The 20,264-nt window shown below is 40.4% G+C and overlaps 1 protein-coding gene across 1 annotated transcript in view; it reads right to left on the reverse strand.

Annotated features, from left to right (window-relative positions):
- Positions 1-4,557: 4,557 nt before the first annotated feature.
- LOC138854007 (uncharacterized) overlaps positions 4,558-20,264 on the reverse strand; it is a 60,853-nt gene continuing 45,146 nt past the window's right edge. The window contains exons 5-6 of the mRNA XM_070094371.1: positions 6,534-6,740; positions 4,558-5,671 (exon numbers count right to left, since the gene is read on the reverse strand). Of these exons, the coding sequence (XP_069950472.1) occupies positions 5,556-5,671; positions 6,534-6,740 (323 nt within the window). The 3' untranslated portion in view covers positions 4,558-5,555. The remainder of the gene's footprint in view (positions 5,672-6,533; positions 6,741-20,264) is intronic.

A 20,264-nucleotide genomic window follows, 5' to 3' on the forward strand; every position in this document is an offset into this window, starting at 1 on the left:
CCATACTCGTGATGAATCACGACTGTGAAACTGAACACAGGCTTCCAGGCCGAGGGACTGATTACCTCATCTTCTACTGTCTTCGCATATCTCTTTATTGAGCTGATGTAGCCATTAGTTGGTGAGACGTCTTCAAATATAGCCACACGGGTGTTACACATGTGCTGGTATCGTGTACCGATAAGATGACTCTTTTGTTTATGGTCAGGTTCATGAGCCGCAACATGGGTTCTTGATCCAGGGAAATAGAGCCACACTTCTCTGTGGAGCAAATCTGATCACCTCCCATTTTCAAGAAGCTGTATTACCCTTACTGGTTTAACGCTTCCCCGTGAATATAACAGGGAAAAATATGCTTTAGTGCTGGTGGAAGAAAGGGGGGGGGGTGGCTCATGATTCAAGGAACTGGAGTTAACCTCTTCTTCCTCGGATCAAACCTGACTGTCTCTCATTTCCAAGGTGCTGTGTGATAGGAATTTTGAACGTAATAATAATGTGCAACGTATGTGCTGACGTCACAACATCTGCGTCACTGACGCCTACATTATGTGCTGACGTCACAACATCTGCGCCACTGACGCCTACATTATGTCCTGACGTCACAACATCTGCGTCACTGACGCCTACATTATGTGTTGACGTCACAACATCTGCGTCACTGACACCTACATTATGTGCTGACGTCACAACATCTGCGTCACTGACGCCTACATTATGTGTTGACGTACATTATGTGTTGACGCCACATCTGCGTCACTGACGCCTACATTATGTGCTGACGTCACAGCATCTGCGTTACTGACGCCTACATTATGTGCTGACGTCACAACATCTGCGTCACTGACGCCTGCATTATGTGCTGACGTCACAACATCTGCGTCACTGACGCCTACATTATGTTGACGTCACAACATCTGCGTCACTGGCACCTACATTATGTGTTGACGTCACAACATCTGCGTCACTGACGCCTACATTATGTGCTGACGTCACAACATCTGCGTCACTGACGCCTACATTATGTGCTGACGTCACAACATCTGCGTCACTGACGCCTATATTATGTGCTGACGTCACAATATGTGTCACTGACGCCTACATTATGTGATGACGCCACATCTGCGCCACTGACGCCTACATTATGTCCTGACGTCACAACATCTGCGTCACTGACGCCTACATTATGTGTTGACGTCACAACATCTGCGTCACTGACACCTACATTATGTGCTGACGTCACAACATCTGCGTCACTGACGCCTACATTATGTGTTGACGCCACATCTGCGTCACTGACGCCTACATTATGTGCTGACGTCACAACATCTGCGTCACTGACGCCTACATTATGTGCTGACGTCACAACATCTGCGTCACTGACGCCTACATTATGTGCTGACGTCACAACATCTGCGTCACTGATGCCTACATTATGTCCTGACGTCACAACATCTGCGTCACTGACGTCTACATTATGTGCTGACGTCACATCTGCGTCACTGACGATTAGTTTCCATAAAAAAAAAATTCTGCTTCTGAAGGGAAATTGCTTGAGGCTGGCGAGGGGGGTTCTTATTCCAAGGAACTGGAAAGACTTTCACCTTCTTTGGATCAAACCCGGTTACCTCTAGTTCTTTGAGTGCTATATGGTCCCCCTACGGGCTTTGCGCTTCAAAAAAATAAAGTCTAGAAAATAGAAAATAAAAATAGCTTAATAATAGGATTTTCTTTTTTCCCAAATTAGCCACAAAACAAAGGAACAAGGGAAAATAAAAGTTCGGTAATGATCACCTCTACTGTTTTGTTATAGTACTAAATCCCTTATAGTTACATCTACTAGGTAAGTAGCATTGGAAATGTTTTAGGCAAATATTTTTGGTAGTTGGTTTGGGTTTGAGAAAGACCTTCCTAGTATGGGCCAGTTAGACCTGCAAGCTTAAGTAGCCACTAGTAACAGAAGTATCAAGTATCATTAAATAGCAAGAAATCCACAAGTCTAGTTGAAACCTAAGCTGGTATTTATGTCATACCATGTGGAGGATGCGAGAAATTATACATAAAAGGGATAAACAGGTGAAGACCTGCACACCCGCATCAATGAACATAAATACACGTGCCTGGTAATTTTAATAATGCCTCTGTTATCATGTAATAACAGTGTCACCTCCTCACATAACAAGGATCTGTCAGAGCTGGTATGGTAGGTTAGGTTAGGTAAGGTTTGTCAGGAACAGGAAAATGTTTCCTGACGCGGGTCTTATTCAGCTGGAGCTTTTGTCATCTTAGGGAGGCCGTCCACTGGCTTATCGGTCCACCCCTTTGAAAAAAAAAAAAAAAAAAAAAAAAAAAAAAAAAAAAAAAAAAAAAAAAAAAAAAAAAAAAAAATAAAAAGGTTATAAATGACCATAATTTTTAAAGGGGTGGACCGGTAAGCCAGCGGAAGGCCTCGGTCAGATGACCAAAAGCTCCAAAGGCGGGTCATCATCTGACTAAGACCCGCGTCAGGAAACATTTGTCCTGTTTCCTGACGAACCTTACCTAACCTAACCTAACCCCTTTGAAAATTATGGTTATACTTATAATCAAGAAACAAGAAATCACGATTGTGTATAGTTCCAGGTGTGCTAAATACTTTTATAATACTCGTAAATTTATCTAACGTTGCACATGTGTCTCATAGTAAAACTAGACGCTATAGACGAACACAGAAAAGTAAGGCAAGTACAGAGTTAGACATCCACTGGGAGTGAAAAGCTTCCTAATATCTTATTATCTGTTTACGTTTCAGTTGCCTCTTTTATTCATTTTACGAAGGAGTGTTGTCACATTAAATGCTTTAATAATGGTTTTAATTATCTTGAGATTCCTTTATTAATATTTTTTTTTAATTACTCAAAAACAAACTTTAAAAATCATACTATTGCCTCTTGCTGGGTAACTGTCCTGCAGCCTAGCATGAGCTATATTGAAGAGTTTAACCTGATGTCTCCTCTTAATACTCACCAGTACAATGCCAAGACTCATTAATAATTTGAAATTACTTTACCTTTCCTTACCAATGGAAGTAAATCAATTTGTCTGACTTTTTTTTGGGTTATCCCAGGTTCTCTACACATATGCTATGTATGATAATCTATATAACTGTATTTGTGTATACCTGAATAAACTTACTTACTGGACTCCCGAACCAGGTTTCTCTCGTCCGAGGTCAGTTATCTCATTACCACAACTTTTCTACGATAATTTTTACATTTTATCACTCTCACATTAACTGAGTGTCGGACATCACTCTGAGTTATTCACCTCGCTTTTGCCTGAAACGTGACCTCGGGTAGGTAGTCACCACATCCACGTACGAACACAATTTCCAGTGAAGGTTGTTGACCTCACTAACACTCGACCAGACTAAGTTAAGTAACTCACGACTGATGAGCCATCAGCTGTGAAATTCACTTTTCCAGGGCATTTTATTAAGTTATTGATTTATTTAGCATCACTCATGGCATTTTAAACATTCAACATTCCCCAATCACCTTTTTAACTAAGGAATATAAACTAGAATACCTGGTATTACCCTGTTTAAATGTGTTGTTCTTTCACGGGTGGTCAGAGCAGCGCCACGGTATATTTATATTTTTTCTCGTCTCTTCAACCCATGTACACAAATAGAATGGAAGCGAGAACGTTAAGCGTTACTCTAAATTTAAGTTGAAAAATATAATTAAATAAAAATATGTACATTTCTCAGTGTATATACAATGAGAAAACATAAAAGACTATCTTTTATACCCAAAGGTGTGAATCTCCGTATATACACCGAGAGATATACAATTGTCAAGGTATATACGCTGAAAAGTGAGTATCATTCAGTGTATATGCACTGAGAAATGTTTATATAAACTGAGAGTTTACTGAGTCCCTGTCTCAAAATTTAATTTGAGAAGAGCCAATTATTATCATGTAACTGATGTGTATTAAAATGTACCGTGGTAGAGACAGTCGCTGTGGCAAAAAGAAGTGAATATACATGAATGTACGAGTAAAGTGACTTTTCTTGGTGGATCTATAAAGTTTTTTTTTGTAATTCAAGCATCTGTTATAAAGAAAAAAGCGAAATTAACAATTTAAAAGCAGCAGTTCTGTTGTAATTCTCTTTTCCTAGTAAGGTTAGGTTAGGTAAGGTTAGGTTAGGTTAAGTTAGGTTAGGTTAGGTTAGGTTAGGTTAGGTAAAGTTAGGTTAGGTTAGGTTAGGTTAGGTTAGGTAAGGTTAGGTTAGGTTAGGTTAGGTTAGGTAAGGTTAGGTTAGGTTAGGTTAGGTTAGGTTAGGTTAGGTTAGGTTAGGTTAGGTAAAGTTAGGTTAGGTTAGGTTAGGTTAGGTAAAGTTAGGTTAGGTTAGGTTAGGTTAGGTTAGGTTAGGTAAGGTTAGGTTAGGTTAGGTTAGGTTAGGTTAGGTTAGGTTAGGTTACGTTAGGTTAGGTAAGGTTAGGTTAGGTTAGGTTAGGTTAGGTTAGGTTAGGTTACGTTACGTTACGTTACGTTACGTTACGTTACGTTACGTTACGTTACGTTACGTTAAGTAAGGTAAGGTAAGGTTACGTAAGGTTACGTAAGGTTAGGTAAGGTTAGGTTAGGTTAGATATGGTTTGTCAGGAAACAGGACAAAAGTTTCCTGGCGTGGGTCTTAGTCATATGATGACCCATTTTTGGAGCTTTTTGGTCATCTGACCTGGGCTTTCAGTTGGCTTACCGGTCCACCCCTTTAATTAAAAATTGTGGTCATAATTATAATCCTTTTCCTAATGACACCGAAAATGACATGGATTTTGATCATCTCTTAGTAATGCAGATTTAAGTAATCCTAAAAAAAAAGAAATCTGGAAACTTTTTTTTATTACAGAAGAGAAAATAAAAATATATATGTTGATACGGATAGAACTGTTTTGATGTGGGGGTGAAATATCTATGTAAAGTTGCACTTGTTAGGTAAGACACATATGCAACAGTTAGGTATCTTTATTATGAAACGTTTCGCCTACACATATAATAAAGATACCTAACTGTTGCATATGTGTCTTACCTAACAACCTGTCGGTATTTTATACCATTTTAATGTTCAAAGTTGCACTTACCTATATTATCTATATGCAGGTTGCAGTTATCGATGATATTTATTTCCAAGAAAATAAGTAGTTCTCATTAATAAGCCTTTGGGTCAAAATGGCCTAATTAACAATGAGGCAACTTTTTTTTGTTAATTGTGTGGTTATATTCTTTGTGAATGTTTATTGTTAATATTGCTTAAAAGTACATCCACTTGGGCACTCTTATTAAATAACAAACCATTTATTTTTTCAGTTAGGGATTAAATGGTACAGTTTAGATCTCTGTTTTGATTGCTCTTTGTTTATACCCCTCTTTTTATTACCTTGTGTTTATACCCCCCTTTTTATTTAAGCAGTTATATTTCAATAACTACGTTTAAACTCAAATTCTATAATTATCGATCTTCATACCTCTCTTTGGATAAATTAGCAATACTCAGAGTTTAATTAGAATTATTTTGCAATCTCGCCCACAGCTCCTCGAGCGAAGGGAAACCTTTGCACCTTCTTGATCTTCGGGAAGCTGAGCCTGTTGGAGCCTCTCAGCAGGAAGCTCTTTGCTGGGAACGCTGTTGGAAGAAAGTTATAAAACACATTACTACTGGCGAGTAGGAAGTCAAAGACAATTTGCAGAACAATGCATTTTTATCCGGCAAAAGTTTGTTATACAATTTGACTTTGGTGCTTGTTAGTAATACTCCATTTCACCAACTATCGGCCAAGTGCAAAAATTTACAAAGATATATTAAATATTTACATGAGTAGTCAAATTAGGACTTGTATTATATAATAAGGCCTGGTCACAGACCGGGCCGCGGGGGTGTTGACCCCCGGAACTCTCTCCAGGTAAACTCCAGGTAATAAGGGCTATTTTTTTCTAGTAGATTTATGACACATGAAATTACTTTCAGATTGCATGTAAGGTTTAGACATAACATTGCACGTTGCCTTAGCAAGTGAACCATGATTTTGTAGATGGTAGCTCATAAGAACAGTTGGAGGAGCATTCCAAATGTATCCTTGAACTTCTAATAACACATATACAGCTATTAGGCTATTAGCTCCAAGCTTTAAACCTATATATAAGAAATTTCAGCTTTACTTGTGTAGAACTCTTCAGCGTTGAGAGAGAGAAAAAGAGAGAGAGAGAGAGAGCAAGAATCTACACATAAATGGCACAACAATTGACGACCACCAATGACAATCTCTAACGAGTCGTTGATCCAGTATCGAAATGCATGAACATACCACGAAAATAAGGCCAAGATTACTCAAAAATAGTAAAAAAATATATATTATAATTCACCAACAGGAGATGGCTACAACAGACACCAAAAACATAAAAGGAAGTATAGCGTCAGCCAATAAGAGATATGGCCAAGATGAAGCTCACAATCTTAAGATTGGTACTAGGAAATAAACTCCACTCACTGCTGGGAAAAGTGTTGACTTTTGAGGGTAGAACTGTTACCCCTCGAGCCCCAGGAAAGACAACGTCGGTACTATGTCCTATATTGCCGGTGGTAAAAGTGACCGCATCGCCACCGCCCACGGAAGAGGAGACCGGGATGGTGCGTGACAGTCGCAGCAGGTCAGAGGGGAGGCTACGGGGCACTGAAGAACTGGTGAACCCCGAGTCTGCAAGGATAGTTTACCAGTTAGGAACAGATACGAGCATTAGGCTTCTGTAATGTGACAAATCAATGGACATCACCAGGAAATGTCTGGACTCGCTTATGGCGGGTCCAGACATTGTGCTTCATAATCGGAATTCACAGATTTGAACCTATAGCGTACATGAGATAGAACCAATAATTAAAACTGAGTTAACAAGCCAGTAAGAAAATGTTTATTTGTCCTGCATGAATCAGGCAAGACAAGCCACAACACTGAATATAAAAAGAAAACTAAATTCAGATAAATAGGGAGCACAATAATTATTTTATTGTAAACAAGGTAACTACGGAACCACTGTCAATGAGCTCAGATTTTAGTTGTTTAATACGTAAGTTCTCTAATATTATTCAATGAAAAAAATATATGGCTTAGCTATAATTTTAAATCATCTAGATTCAATGCATGATTTGGAATTCAGAAGGAAATCTGATAACTTAGTGAAGTGGTTTGGCTAGAGGAGTTAGGCTTCTGCATGATAATACCCTGTCTTAATTTTTTTGGAAAGTAATTCCTACATATCACATATTACAATTAGAACAAGAGAACTGATACACTACATGAGCCCAGAGACATTACAACGGGACTCTTCAACCTGGAATAGTTATCAACTACTTAGCAAAAATAAATCAGGAAACGGGCGTTGCAAGAACCCAAAAAAGGTGAGTCCTACAACTTACAGAACCCACAACAGGTGAGTCCTGCAACTTACAGAACCCACAACATGTGAGTCCTACAACTTACAGAACCCACAACAGGTGAGTCCTACAACTTACAGAACCCACAACAGGTGAGTCCTACAACTTACAGAACCCACAACAGGTGAGTCCTGCAGCTTACAGAACCCACAACAGGTGAGTCCTACAACTTACAGAACCCACAACAGGTGAGTCCTACAACTTACAGAACCCACAACAGGTGAGTCCTACAACTTACAGAAACAAGCTTCGTGTTTATAACAAAAATCATTAAATCTCTACAAGGTTATTACTCGCTCTCTTGTATACCTTGCCAAAAGGCTACATGTCACTTTCCTGACAAAATAAGGTAGAACAAAATGATGAAAAATATTGTATTTTAGTATTACATAATATTTAATGGAAAAAAAAAATTTTTAGCAGGTATTTTTAATTTATAAAGTAAAAAGGTAATCAGTGATGACAAGGTGTCAGCAATTGGTTTTGTGATCTGGAGGAACTAATTTACTTTGTGTGTGAAGATAAATGGTATGAAACACCGACACGATGAAAAAAGTGACACAGATACAACTTAATGCAATTTTTTTATTAACAACGTTAATAAACAAAGAGATATACCTGGAGAGAGAGAGAAAGAGAGAGAGGATAAGCCTATCTCTCAGCTATATATTTGCCCAACTTATTTTTAAGCTACATAAGGTAATAACTTCAACACACATTACGTGACTCTTTGCTTCAATAGCCTCATTTTCGCTCTTGTGACTTGATGAAGGTCACTGTGTAGGCGAGACGTCCTCAATAAGAATCACATCATACTGCATTATATTGCATTTGTAATACTCCGTTCTCTCCATCACCTGGCGACTGCCAGACTGATAATAATATCTTCACAATGTTTTATCTGGTTCATCTGAAATTTTCACACCGACTCAGCTGAGTCACAGCTCTGGGGCTTCTTTAGACCTCCTGAAGATTCTGTCGGTTTAGCGTTTTCTTTTATTTTAATAATAATAACAATCCTGAAGATTCCGTTACCTTGTTTCACACGACTGATTGTAAATTATAGTAGTGTTTGATATAATTATTTTTCAGTTGCTAGGCGCATCATGTGACTGTTGACCTATTCTGTACTTCTTGGTAGTGGCGTTAATGGTTAATAAGTGTCTGGTGAGTGCAACTCCTTTGTTAAGGGTTCCGACGTGCAGCTAGCAGGTTTCTTGCTTGGCATGAGGTACAGGGAAGAAGAGAGAGGGAGAGAGAGACAGAGAGGAGAGGGATAGAGAGAGAGAGACAGACAGACAGACAGAGAAAGAAAAAGGCAAATACAGTCCCTGTTCACAAAAAGATGACCAGTGCTGACATCAGCAACTACAGACTAGTGTCACTCCTGTCAAACACTGGCAAGATTCTTGAGACAAAACTCTTAAGGCAGATGACAGAATAATTCGACTACCACTCATTTCTTTGTGACCGTCAGAACAGCTTCAGAAAAGATTACTCTGCTGCTGATCTGCTGTTAAACCTCTCTACTAAGTGGCACCAAATGCCGGATGAATTCACAGTCAGCTATGTAGTAGAAGTGGACATTGCTGGTGCTTTAGACTAAGTATGGCACCAGGAACTCTTTGCAAAACTGCAAGCACTGGGAACTGCAATCTTTACACTATGCTTCCTCATTTATCACCTAGGTAGAACTCTAAGCGTTACTTGTCAACGGGACAGAGTCTGCAAGACATCCTGTTGGTGCAAGTATTCCACAGGGAATTGTACTTGGGCCATTGTTATGGAATGTCTACTTCAATGATCTTCAACTCATCCCAGAATTCCATGCATAGGCAGATAACTGTACCCTGACCTTTACTTATCCAAGAGAGGAAATTCTAGCTGCTCTAAGTTACATCAATCACCAGCTTACAGCTATATCAGCCTGGGGAAAAAGATAGCAAGTCACATTTGCTCCTGAGAAAACACAAATAACGATGGTCTCTAGTCACCGTGATGGTAATGCTGGGACAATGGTAAGCATGAATGGGACAGTGTTAGTACCCGGGGATGAAGTTGATATCCTTGGTGGTGAAATTTTACTCCAAACCATGAAGAACCACTTTGTAAATCTTGCAAGCAAAACGGCCAGGAAGCTTACAGGGCCTCGACGTATCTCGACAGTAGCGATTGTACCAGGCACAGTTATGCTCACACCTTCCTTATGCTCCATTTTCATGGACTGCCTGCCTTCCATCTCATCTGCAACTTCTCAACAGAATAGAGAACAGAGCAAGACGATTTAATCTCTCGCCTGGACCCATCTTGGCTAGATCTGTCATTTCGTTAGAGCCTTCAACACAGGAGGGGTATGGGTGGCCTTATTGTTATGTACAAGACCAATATTGTCAAAGTACCACACTTGGCTCCACTCCAAGAACAGCGAGAAATGAACTTCTACAAAGCATAATGGGCAGCCAACAGGACCTACACTCCAGAACATCTCTTCATTGGAGATCATTTATTCGTAAGATGACGAACATTTGCTCGGCATAATGATATCAGCGAAATAATGTCAGTTGATCAAATGAAATCTCTGGCCCACAGATGGCTCCAACTTCATCCTGTTCCCTCTTTGTGTCTCATAACAATAAAAAGGCTTTTAAATGAGCTGATGTAGGTAACAGCTCTTAGGTTGTAAATAAAGGTAGGAACCCTAAACCTAATCTTGTAAAAACCCTCTGTATAAAATGAGAGGAAAGAGAGAGACAGAAAGGAAGGAGAGAGAGAGAGCAAGGGAGAGAGAGGGGGAGGCAGGAGAGAGAGGGAGAGGAAGGAGAGGGAAAGGATGAAAATAGAAAGGAGAAAGAAATGAATGAAGAAATGAAGTAGGGAGAGAGAGAGAGAGAGAGAGAGAGAGAGAGAGAGAGAGAGAGAGAGAGAGAGAGAGAGAATGAGAGAGAAAGACTAGGGTTATGGAGTACGACATAACCCTCTCTTTCTTGGTGGCTGGCGCAGCAACAGCCTAGCAGGATGTGCAGGAGGTGAAAGTGAGGAGAGATGGAGGAACAGGAGAAGAAAGAGCAGGAACAGAAAGGAAGGAAAAGCTGAGAATGGGGGAAGAATAAAAAAAAAGGCGAAAGAAAAGCAGAAGAGAAGGAAATGGAGGAGAGTAAGAACGAGGTATAATGTAAGTGAAGAAAATGAGAAACAAAAAATAATTAAAATGAGAAACGAAGTAAATTACAATGAGAAACAAAGCAAATTATACTGAAAACGAAACAAATTAAAATGAGAAACAAAAAAATATATAATGAAAACAAGCAAATTAAACTGAGAAACGAAAAAATGAGAAACAAAATAAATTAAAATGAGAAACAAAAATTAAAATGTGACCCGAATTATTTAAAATGAAAACAATGACCAAATTAAAAAAAAAAAGAGACAAAATAAAATGTGAAACGAAACAAATTAAAATGAGGAACGATGACCAAAAGGTCACATTAAAGAAGAATAGGGTCAGAAGAAAGGTGGTAAATAGGGAAGAGTAACAGAGGACAGTGAAAGATGTGGCGATAGAGAGGGAGTGGATAAAGCAGAGGTGGATATATGTGGGAAATCATGGGACTGACTGATTTTCCGTACTAAGGGGGGGGGGGTAAAGGAGGGACGAGCAATAGACACCACATAGGCCTATGTCCTGGGGACACATTTTTTTATACACTCTTAATTTGTAAGATTAATCTAGTAATGAAGCCTCCGTATGTATTTAAACTAAGTTAAAGCAATTTAGCTTAGTACCTACAACCTACCGAATGAGTGTCATGAGTGCCCACTGCCTATGCAGTGGGCACTCATAGCAAGTGAAGAGGCTAGTGCACGAAGCTTTGTCGAATAGAGCCGAAATAGCAACGGCCTAGTTAGTTAGGATGACTTATCTTATGACTGGCCTATGTGCAGTGAAGTACTCTCAACATTCGATAACACATTATACAGTGATTTAGATAACATTTTCACAGCAATAAACGGCTATCTTGCTGCTAGCAAGGTAGCTGCAGATTGTGATTCATAGAGATACTTCGGGGATTCCTCACTGAGGTGCTATACACTCCCACGCTCCACGAGTAAATACCCATTGTATCATTAATGCACATTTCTCGTCCTGTTGAGGCTGAAGAGTGTGAAGGGTGTTACCTCATCCTTCAGCCCACCAGAGATGCAACATACCTGCAGTTGGCTTACAACAGTCTGTCCTGTGTAAACTAAAGGCAAGAACTGAGATAGTAGAAATGGGATGGCAAGTTTCTGGGCTAAATTCCACAAGTGACTTGATTGGATCATTAACCTAATCAGTCATAACCCACAGACACCCTCGATTCTAGAGAGGATAATAAGAAAATTAAAATAATAGTAGTGGGGAAAAATATATAGTTGGATAAAGAAGATGAAGAAATGGAAGATTACAGAGAAAATAGATATAGCATAAAAAATTTGTGGAAAAAGTTGAAATGGATTAAGAGGCTCTAGAGTCTAGAAGGAGGAAGATGAGATTTGTAGGAAGAGGTGAAGGAAAATTGTATAAAACAACAGAGGAAGAAAAACGTTAGAGTACCAAAATATATAAGTGTGTACAGAGAGGATAATGAAGACAGAGCAGGATAAAGAAGAGGAAGATAAAGAAAAGGACGATAAAGAAGAGATGGCAATATTTAGTGTTATAGTTGCTATATTGGGTCTCCCGGCAGGCGGCGGATTGCAGGGAAATTACTTCAATCCTATTAGTGGGAGGGAGTAAAGTAATTTAAATGTGTGGACGTGTGTGTGTGTGTATTCACCTATTTGTGGTTGTAGGGGTAGATTCACAGCTCCTGGCCCCTCTATGGTCATTATTAGTGCCATTCTACCTGCCCCTTGAGCTTTATCGTATCTCTTTTTAAAGCTATGTATGGATCCTGCCTCCGGTACATCACTCTACAGATTGTTTCACTTCCTGACAACTCTGTGACTGAAGAAATACTACCTAACACCCCTAAGACTGATCTGAGTCTTCTGCTTCCAGTTGTGACCCCCTTGTTGCTCTGTCCCATCTCTGGAACATCATGTCACTATCCACCTGGTAAATTCCTCTCAGTGTTTATGTCATTATCACATCCCACTATCATATGTGTGTGTGTGTGTATATGTGTGAACTTGCTTAAGTTATGAATGCGTATGTAGATGAACGTGTTTATGCGTTATCGTGAATGTGTATGAACGTGTGTGTGAACGTGTATATATGGCCGTGTGTGTATTTATGTAAACGTGTTAGTGTTATGAACGTAAGAGTATAAGCGTGGGTTTACATGTGCCTAAGACAAAATGGAAACTAATACACACACACACACACACACACACACACACACACACACACACACACACACACAACGAGAGGCAAGGTGAAAGCAATACCTGAATGAGTTAGATACCACAAAGGCAATGAAACTAGACTAGAAACTAGACAAAGTGGCAGAAGAACTGTGTGAACCACTAGCATTGATCTTCAACAAGCCAGCTGATAAGTAACAGGAAATGCTTATTTAGCCTTAGAGTAGTTGGGAAGTGGAACGACCTAGATAGTGAAGTGGTAGAGGCAGGATCCATACATAGATTTAAGAATGTGTATAACAATGCTCACGCAATCAGGATAGAGTGTACCCAGTAGCGGCCAATGGGGAGGCGGGGCCAGGAACTAAGACTCAACTCCTGGGGAGTATGCATGTGCTCATCTATTTGTGGTTCCAGGGGTGAGTCACAGCTTCTGGTGGGTGAATGTGTATGTAGCAATGTGTACATAAAAATGAGCTTGTATGAATGTATAAGAGAATTTGAATGAACGTGTGGGTAAAAATGATTGTGAAAGTGTACTCACCTAATTGTGGTTGCAGGGGTCGATTCATAGCTCCTGACCCCGCCTCTTCACTGGTCGCTACTAGGGTGTGTGTATAAACGTCTGTGTTTAAATGAATGTGTGTGTGTGTGTGTGTGTGTGCATATGAACGTGGGCGTTTATGAGTGTTTGCGTGTGTATTTTGCGTGCAGGGAAATGTGTGTATAAGAGTTTAAGTCTGACTGTATGAATATAAAACTTTGTGTGTATATATGTTTAAGAGTATGAGCGTGCATTTGTGTCTGTGGACGTGTGAAGGAGAGTGAGTGAAGGAGGGTGAAAGTTGGAGTGCGGTAACGTGGGAGTGTGTGAACGTGGGAGAGTGTGATCGTGGGAGTGTGTGAACGTGGGCTTGGATCACTAGAGGCGAGCACTGACGCAGCAATAGAGAAATGTAAATATTTAAATGATTACTTAATTGGGATAAGGTAACGGGAGGATTGATTATGTGTGTATGGGGATTGTAATAGTATGGGAATTGTAATAGTATGGGGATTGTAATAGTGTGGGGATTGTAATGGTATCTGGATTGCGTTGTTATGGTTATGTGTCAGAATGGGGTGTTGGTATCCCTCAGCCTTTTCTGGGTCCTGATCTCTTCGTAGCGGTTCTTAGATGCTCCTGTATCCTTTGACATTCTTCGTTACGCAGTTCTAGCAGCCCCGATCCTTCGAATGTAGTTCAACATCCTGGTGAGAGGTTCAACGAGGAGCTGGCTGGGTGCTAGCAGGCTGACTGACCAGATCAAAATAAGTCTTACACCATTCCTGTTTATTGTTCATCTTCCTGTGCGTTCTGGTATAGTGGGTTCTCTTCAAGTTACTGACGTACCCCAAGCTGCATTTGAATAGAACTACCTATTTACTTATCTCTGTGAAACAGGTGGTTCATGATCTCGGTAACATGGTCATGCAACGTCCACAGGATTCCACTAATCAGGCCAAACCTGTCTTGTGTATATATTGTCATTTAATGTACCAGTGCCTACTAGAGGTTTCCTGTACCTTTATCGGGCCCCAATTAGCTAACCAGTGACGTACTTCAATACGTTAAATTCGTATGTATGTTGTATACCTACCTAAGCTGTTTATAACTGCCCACTACGACTCTGCTGGAATATTAAATTAACTTTAACTATTAAATTAACTTACTCTAAAACAACATCAAATATTAAAGAGGGAGTTATACGTTGTACATTTGTAAATTTTGCATATTTTATTATTATAAGAAGAACCATTTAACTTAAGTGTTGCAAGTCATCCCTTCACTTAGATTTATAATGAAATAGCAAAATTTTTCTTTTGCACAGTTGAATTTAGAGGCTAAGAGCTGCTACATAAGAACATAAGAAAGGAGAAGCACTGCAGTAGGCCTGTTGGCCCATACTGGGCAGGTCCTTTACAATCCAACCCACTAGCAGAATATTTACCCAACCCACTTTCAGTGCTACACTAATAGTAAGCTCTGATAAATCTATTTACTCATGTGCAAGTCCCATTCAAATCCAGCCCCTCTCACTCATGTATTTATCCAACATAAACTTGAAACTACCCAAGGTTTTAGCTTCAATCACCCTACTAGGTAGACTGTTCAACCCACAACAGTCTACCAACACCCAGGTAAGTACCTGAGTGTTAGGTGAGTACCTGAGTGCTAAGTGAATAGGGACAGCAGGTGTAAGGATACCTGCCCATACCGGTGATCGAACCAAGGACCATCAGTATGTGAGCTGAGGGTGCTACCAACTGAGCCACAGGATCCACAAAGGTTAACGAATGCTCGAAGGAGATTTCAGTCACATTAAATTTTGAAAGTTGTTAATGAGAGGTAATTAGGCTTGATCCGAGGAAGAAAATGGCAGCTCTCTTTGCATCATGAACTTTCAGCGGCATCAAGTGGAAACTGACTGGATTTTAATGGAACTGTTTGTGTTTACTGAAACAATTGTTTGTAAGTTCTATTGTTGCATCTGTTGTTGAAGGAATTGTTTGAGGTTGTTGTATCTGTTGTTGAAGGAATTGTTTGAGGTTGTTGTGACTGTTGTTAAAGGGATTGTTTGAGGTTATTTCATCTAGAAGGAAAGAGGAAAGGAAAGAAGGGAGACAGGAAGGTAGGAAGAGAAAGGAAGTAAGGAAGGAAGCAAGCAAGAAAACAAGCAAGCAAAGAAGGAGCAAGTAAGGAAGCAAGCAAGCAAGCAAGCAAACAAGCAAGGAAACAAACAAGGAAGAAAGCAACGAAGGAAGAAAAGAAACAAAGACCGTAAGAGGAAGGAAGGAAAGAATGAAGTGAAGAAGGAAGGAAGAAAAGAATATAAGAAGAAAATCACAAATGAAACACTAAAACAAAATGTATTGAGGAGAAGTTAGATATGAGAGAGAGAGAGAGAGAGAGAGAGAGAGAGAGAGAGAGAGAGAGAGAGAGAGAGAGAGAGAGAGAGAGAGCGTGGCTAACACAAGTGGCTCTCCAGCACTATTGATCACGACGCGGAGGGGCGGCGCAAGTTACACACCTCGGGAGGTCACAAGGGAACACAATTATAAAGAGGGCCTTTTTTTTTAAAGAGCGCTCCAGCGTTGCTCACCTCGTCAAAGGAAAGTCCTTGTTAGCCTCTGAAAAGAATCTGTTCTTGCAAACCCAAGAGAGCAAAAATCATTTCGGAGGAGGGTGGGGGGTTGATTTAATTTTTCACTTTTCGCTCAATTCTTAAAGCGACTATGTAGGCGATTTTTTTTTTGTTGCCAGTTGTGCGGGAGGGGGGGATGGGTTTTTTCTGTGTCTCTGTCTCTGTCTGTCTGTCTCATACTGGGTGAGTGAAGACCGGCAAATCTCCTCGCACCTGTTGACCTAACAGTAATTAGATATCTATGTATTAGCCAACTGTTGCCTCTGTTGACCTAACAGTAATTAGATATCTATGTATTAGCCAACTGTTGCTTCTGTTGACCTAACAGTGATTCGATATCAGGTGTTAACAGACTCGGTAGTTAATATGATTAAACCTCAATGATCGCTCTGGAACCTCTGTTACTCCGTCCCTATCAAGGGAGGTACCTAGACGCCGGACAGGAGTTTTGAACCTTGGGACTGGCTCCTTCCTCTCTTAGGTCAAATCTGATTACCACCCATTCACCCAGGCGCTATATGACCTTATGGGTTTAACACTTCTCCGTTTTGAGTGCAATGAGGCATACTTCATCTTTCTGAGTCTAATCATCAGAGTGAAAGATGTGACACACTTCACCTGAGTCATGCCATTAGCAGTGACAGGTGTGACACACTTCAACTACATGAGTCACATCATTAGCAGTGACAGGTGTAACACGCTTCACCTACCTGAGTCACATCATCAGCAGTGACAGGTGTGACACACTTCACCTACCTGAGTCACATCATCAGCAGTGACAGATGTGACACATTTCACCTACCTGAATCACATCATCAGCAGTGACAGGTGTGACACACTTCACCTACCTGAGTCACATCATCAGCAGTGACAGGTGTGACACACTTCACCTACCAGAGTCACATCATCAATAGTGACAGGTGTGACACACTTCACCTACCTGAGTCACATCTTCAGCAGTGACAGGTGTGACACACTTCACCTACCCGATTCACATCATCAGTAGTGACAGGTGTGACACACTTCACCTACCTGAGTCACATCATCAACAGTGACAGGTGTGACACACTTCACCTACCTGAGTCACATCATCAGCAGTGACAGGTGTGACACACGTCACCTACCCGATTCACATCATCAGCAGTGACAGGTGTGACACACTTCACCTACCTGAGTCACATCATCAGCAGTGACAGGTGTGACACACTTCACCTACCAGAGTCACATCATCAGTAGTGACAGATGTGACACATTTCACCTACCTGAATCACATCTTCAGCAGTGACAGGTGTGACACACTTCACCTACCCGATTCACATCATCAGCAGTGACAGGTGTGACACACTTCACCTACCTGAGTCACATCATCAGCAGTGACAGATGTGACACATTTCACCTACCTGAATCACATCATCAGCAGTGACAGGTGTGACACACTTCACCTACCTGAGTCACATCATCATCAGTGACGGTGTGACACACTTCACCTACCTGAGTCACATCATCATCAGTGACAGGTGTGACACACTTCACCTACCTGAGTTACATCATCATTAGTGACAGGTGTGACACACTTCACCCACCTGAGTTACATCATCATTAGTGACAGGTGTGACACACTTCACCTACCTGAGTTACATCATCAGTAGTGACAGGTGTGACACACTTCACCCACCTGAGTTACATCATCATTAGTGACAGGTGTGACACACTTCACCTACCTGAGTTACATCACCAGTAGTGACATGTGTGACACACTTCACCTACCTGAGTCACATCATCAGCAGTGACAGGTGTGACACACTTCACCTACCTGAGTCACATCATCAGCAGTGACAGGTGTGACACACTTCACCCACCCGATTCACATCATCAGCAGTGACAGGTGTGACACACTTCACCTACCTGAGTCACATCATCATCAGTGACAGGTGTGACACACTTCACCTACCTGAGTCACATCATCAGCAGTGACAGGTGTGACACACTTCACCTACCTGAGTCACATCATCAGCAGTGACAGGTGTGACACACTTCACCTACCTGAGTCACATCATCATCAGTGACAGGTGTGACACACTTCACCTACCTGAGTCACATCATCAGCAGTGACAGGTGTGACACACTTCACCTACCTGAGTCACATCATTAGCAGTGACAGGTGTGACACACTTCAGCTACCTGAGTCACATCATCAGCAGTGGCAAGTGTCACACACTTCACCTACCTGAGTTACATCATCAGCAGTGACAGGTGTGACACACTTCACCTACCTGAGTCACATCATCAGCAGTGACAGGTGTGACACACTTCACCTACCTGAGTTACATCATCAGTAGTGACAGGTGTGAGACACTTCACCTACCTGAGTCACATCAGCAGTGGTAAGTGTCACACACTTCACCTACCTGAGTCACATCATCAGCAGTGGCAAGTGTCACACACTTCGCCTACAGTATAAAAGTCAGTATTCGCAAAAGGAATGATAATAATGTAAGAAAAAAAATAATTCTGTTAAAGAGATAATTACATATAAACATACGAATATTAATTATCAAGAAGGTAATAAATTCCTCTTATATCACTATTTAAGAGAGATGGTTAATATAATTGTCGAGGACACTGCAGAGACCCTCATGCCAGACATCACAAGAGTTAACAGATCCTTGACTGATTCCCCATGAAATTACTCACATGTTTTCCAGTCCGACGTAAACATGATTAATTAGCTAATATGGCCAGCCTAGTATGGATCGTAAAGGCTGAAACGAAAATTAAATAATTTAATCACTAATAGTTTATAGACTTAGACACTTTTACTCTCTTGACGAAGTTCCTGACAAGCGAAACGTAGCAATAAAAAAAAGTATCATTGCTTGTTCTTCTCTCAGTTTGCCCAACTCTATCGACTTCTCCATCTACTTCCTCTTTTTCTATCTCTTCTAATTCCAAAACTCACTTGTTGTCCTCAAACCACAGATATTTATAGCTTAATAATTTCTTATCCTTGTATCAAGAAATGTAATAGAAACTACAAATTTTTGCTACAACTTTATAATGTATATATAGTTCAGTCTGGGTATTCAAACTACAGAATGAACGTGAGCCGTAAAAAATATTCAGAGAAGGATGACAGTTGTTTGAAATAGGCGGAAGTATAATGTTGGGCAACATGAAGCAGACGTTTTGCCCACCAGAGACTTTAACAGTTAAATTGAGACACAAAATTATGGAAATATAGTAGTATGGATGTCAGGGGCCGTTTAGGCAAACTGTTATGTATCGTAAGTGAAGTCACTTGACGGTAGTGTCCTGAACGCCTGAAATAAACTCAACCGAAACTGGAGACAATAAAACTCTCTGTGTTCCGCACAACTATTGCCCAGATTAGTGACCACCTACGCTATATCTGACCTCCACGCTACTGTATATTTCCCAGTATCTCTGTCTCTATATTGGATTGCTCAAGCTTCAAATGTGATTCATTTCCTTAATAAAGTTATCTAATGCTGCACACGTGTCTTTTATATATCCATCAGAATTATGTACTTTATCTGAAACGTGAATGACAACGTTAATTCCAAGTATCAAAAACCTTTTTAATCATTAAAGTTGCATTCTCTGGAACAACAATTGATTTGGGCAAATATTCTGTTAGTGGGATGGAGTGTGAAGGACCTGCCTAGTATGGGCCAGTAGTCCTGCTGCAGTGTTCCTCCTTTCTTATGTTAACGTAGCATTAGAGAAGATATGGTTGAAGTGTTCACATGTTAACTAAAACAGATAACTTGCGAAATAAATGTTAAAAAGACATGACTGGCAGCAGCGGATTATAATTATATAAGCTAAGGTACAGAAAAATATAGAAAAGCACCGTTTACGTAATGAATTTACAGACGAATCAAATATGAGACGTCAATGAAACTAACAGCATAACAGTAAATAATACGTGTGGATAAAGACGTTTATATACAATGGCTAATTAATTTAATAATAAGCTTTGTCATCTATTAGAAACTTGGTGTAGAAATATAAGTGACGCTACAATCAACTTAGGAATATACTCTAGGGGAAATTGCTTGATCGCTAGAAATTAAATAAAGTCCCCGACTGCAGCAACACCAGCGTGCAACACGGGGACTAACCCAGACGCCCAGCGAAACAGAACGATTCCTGACATCCGTTGAAGTCACCATCTGAAGTTGAAATGCAAGGAAACTGCCTTCATTGTCACTATCTTCCTCAGTCCCACAAAAAAA

The sequence above is a fragment of the Cherax quadricarinatus genome, chromosome 45 (genome assembly GCF_038502225.1).
Source record: "Cherax quadricarinatus isolate ZL_2023a chromosome 45, ASM3850222v1, whole genome shotgun sequence".
Lineage (NCBI taxonomy): Eukaryota > Metazoa > Arthropoda > Malacostraca > Decapoda > Parastacidae > Cherax > Cherax quadricarinatus.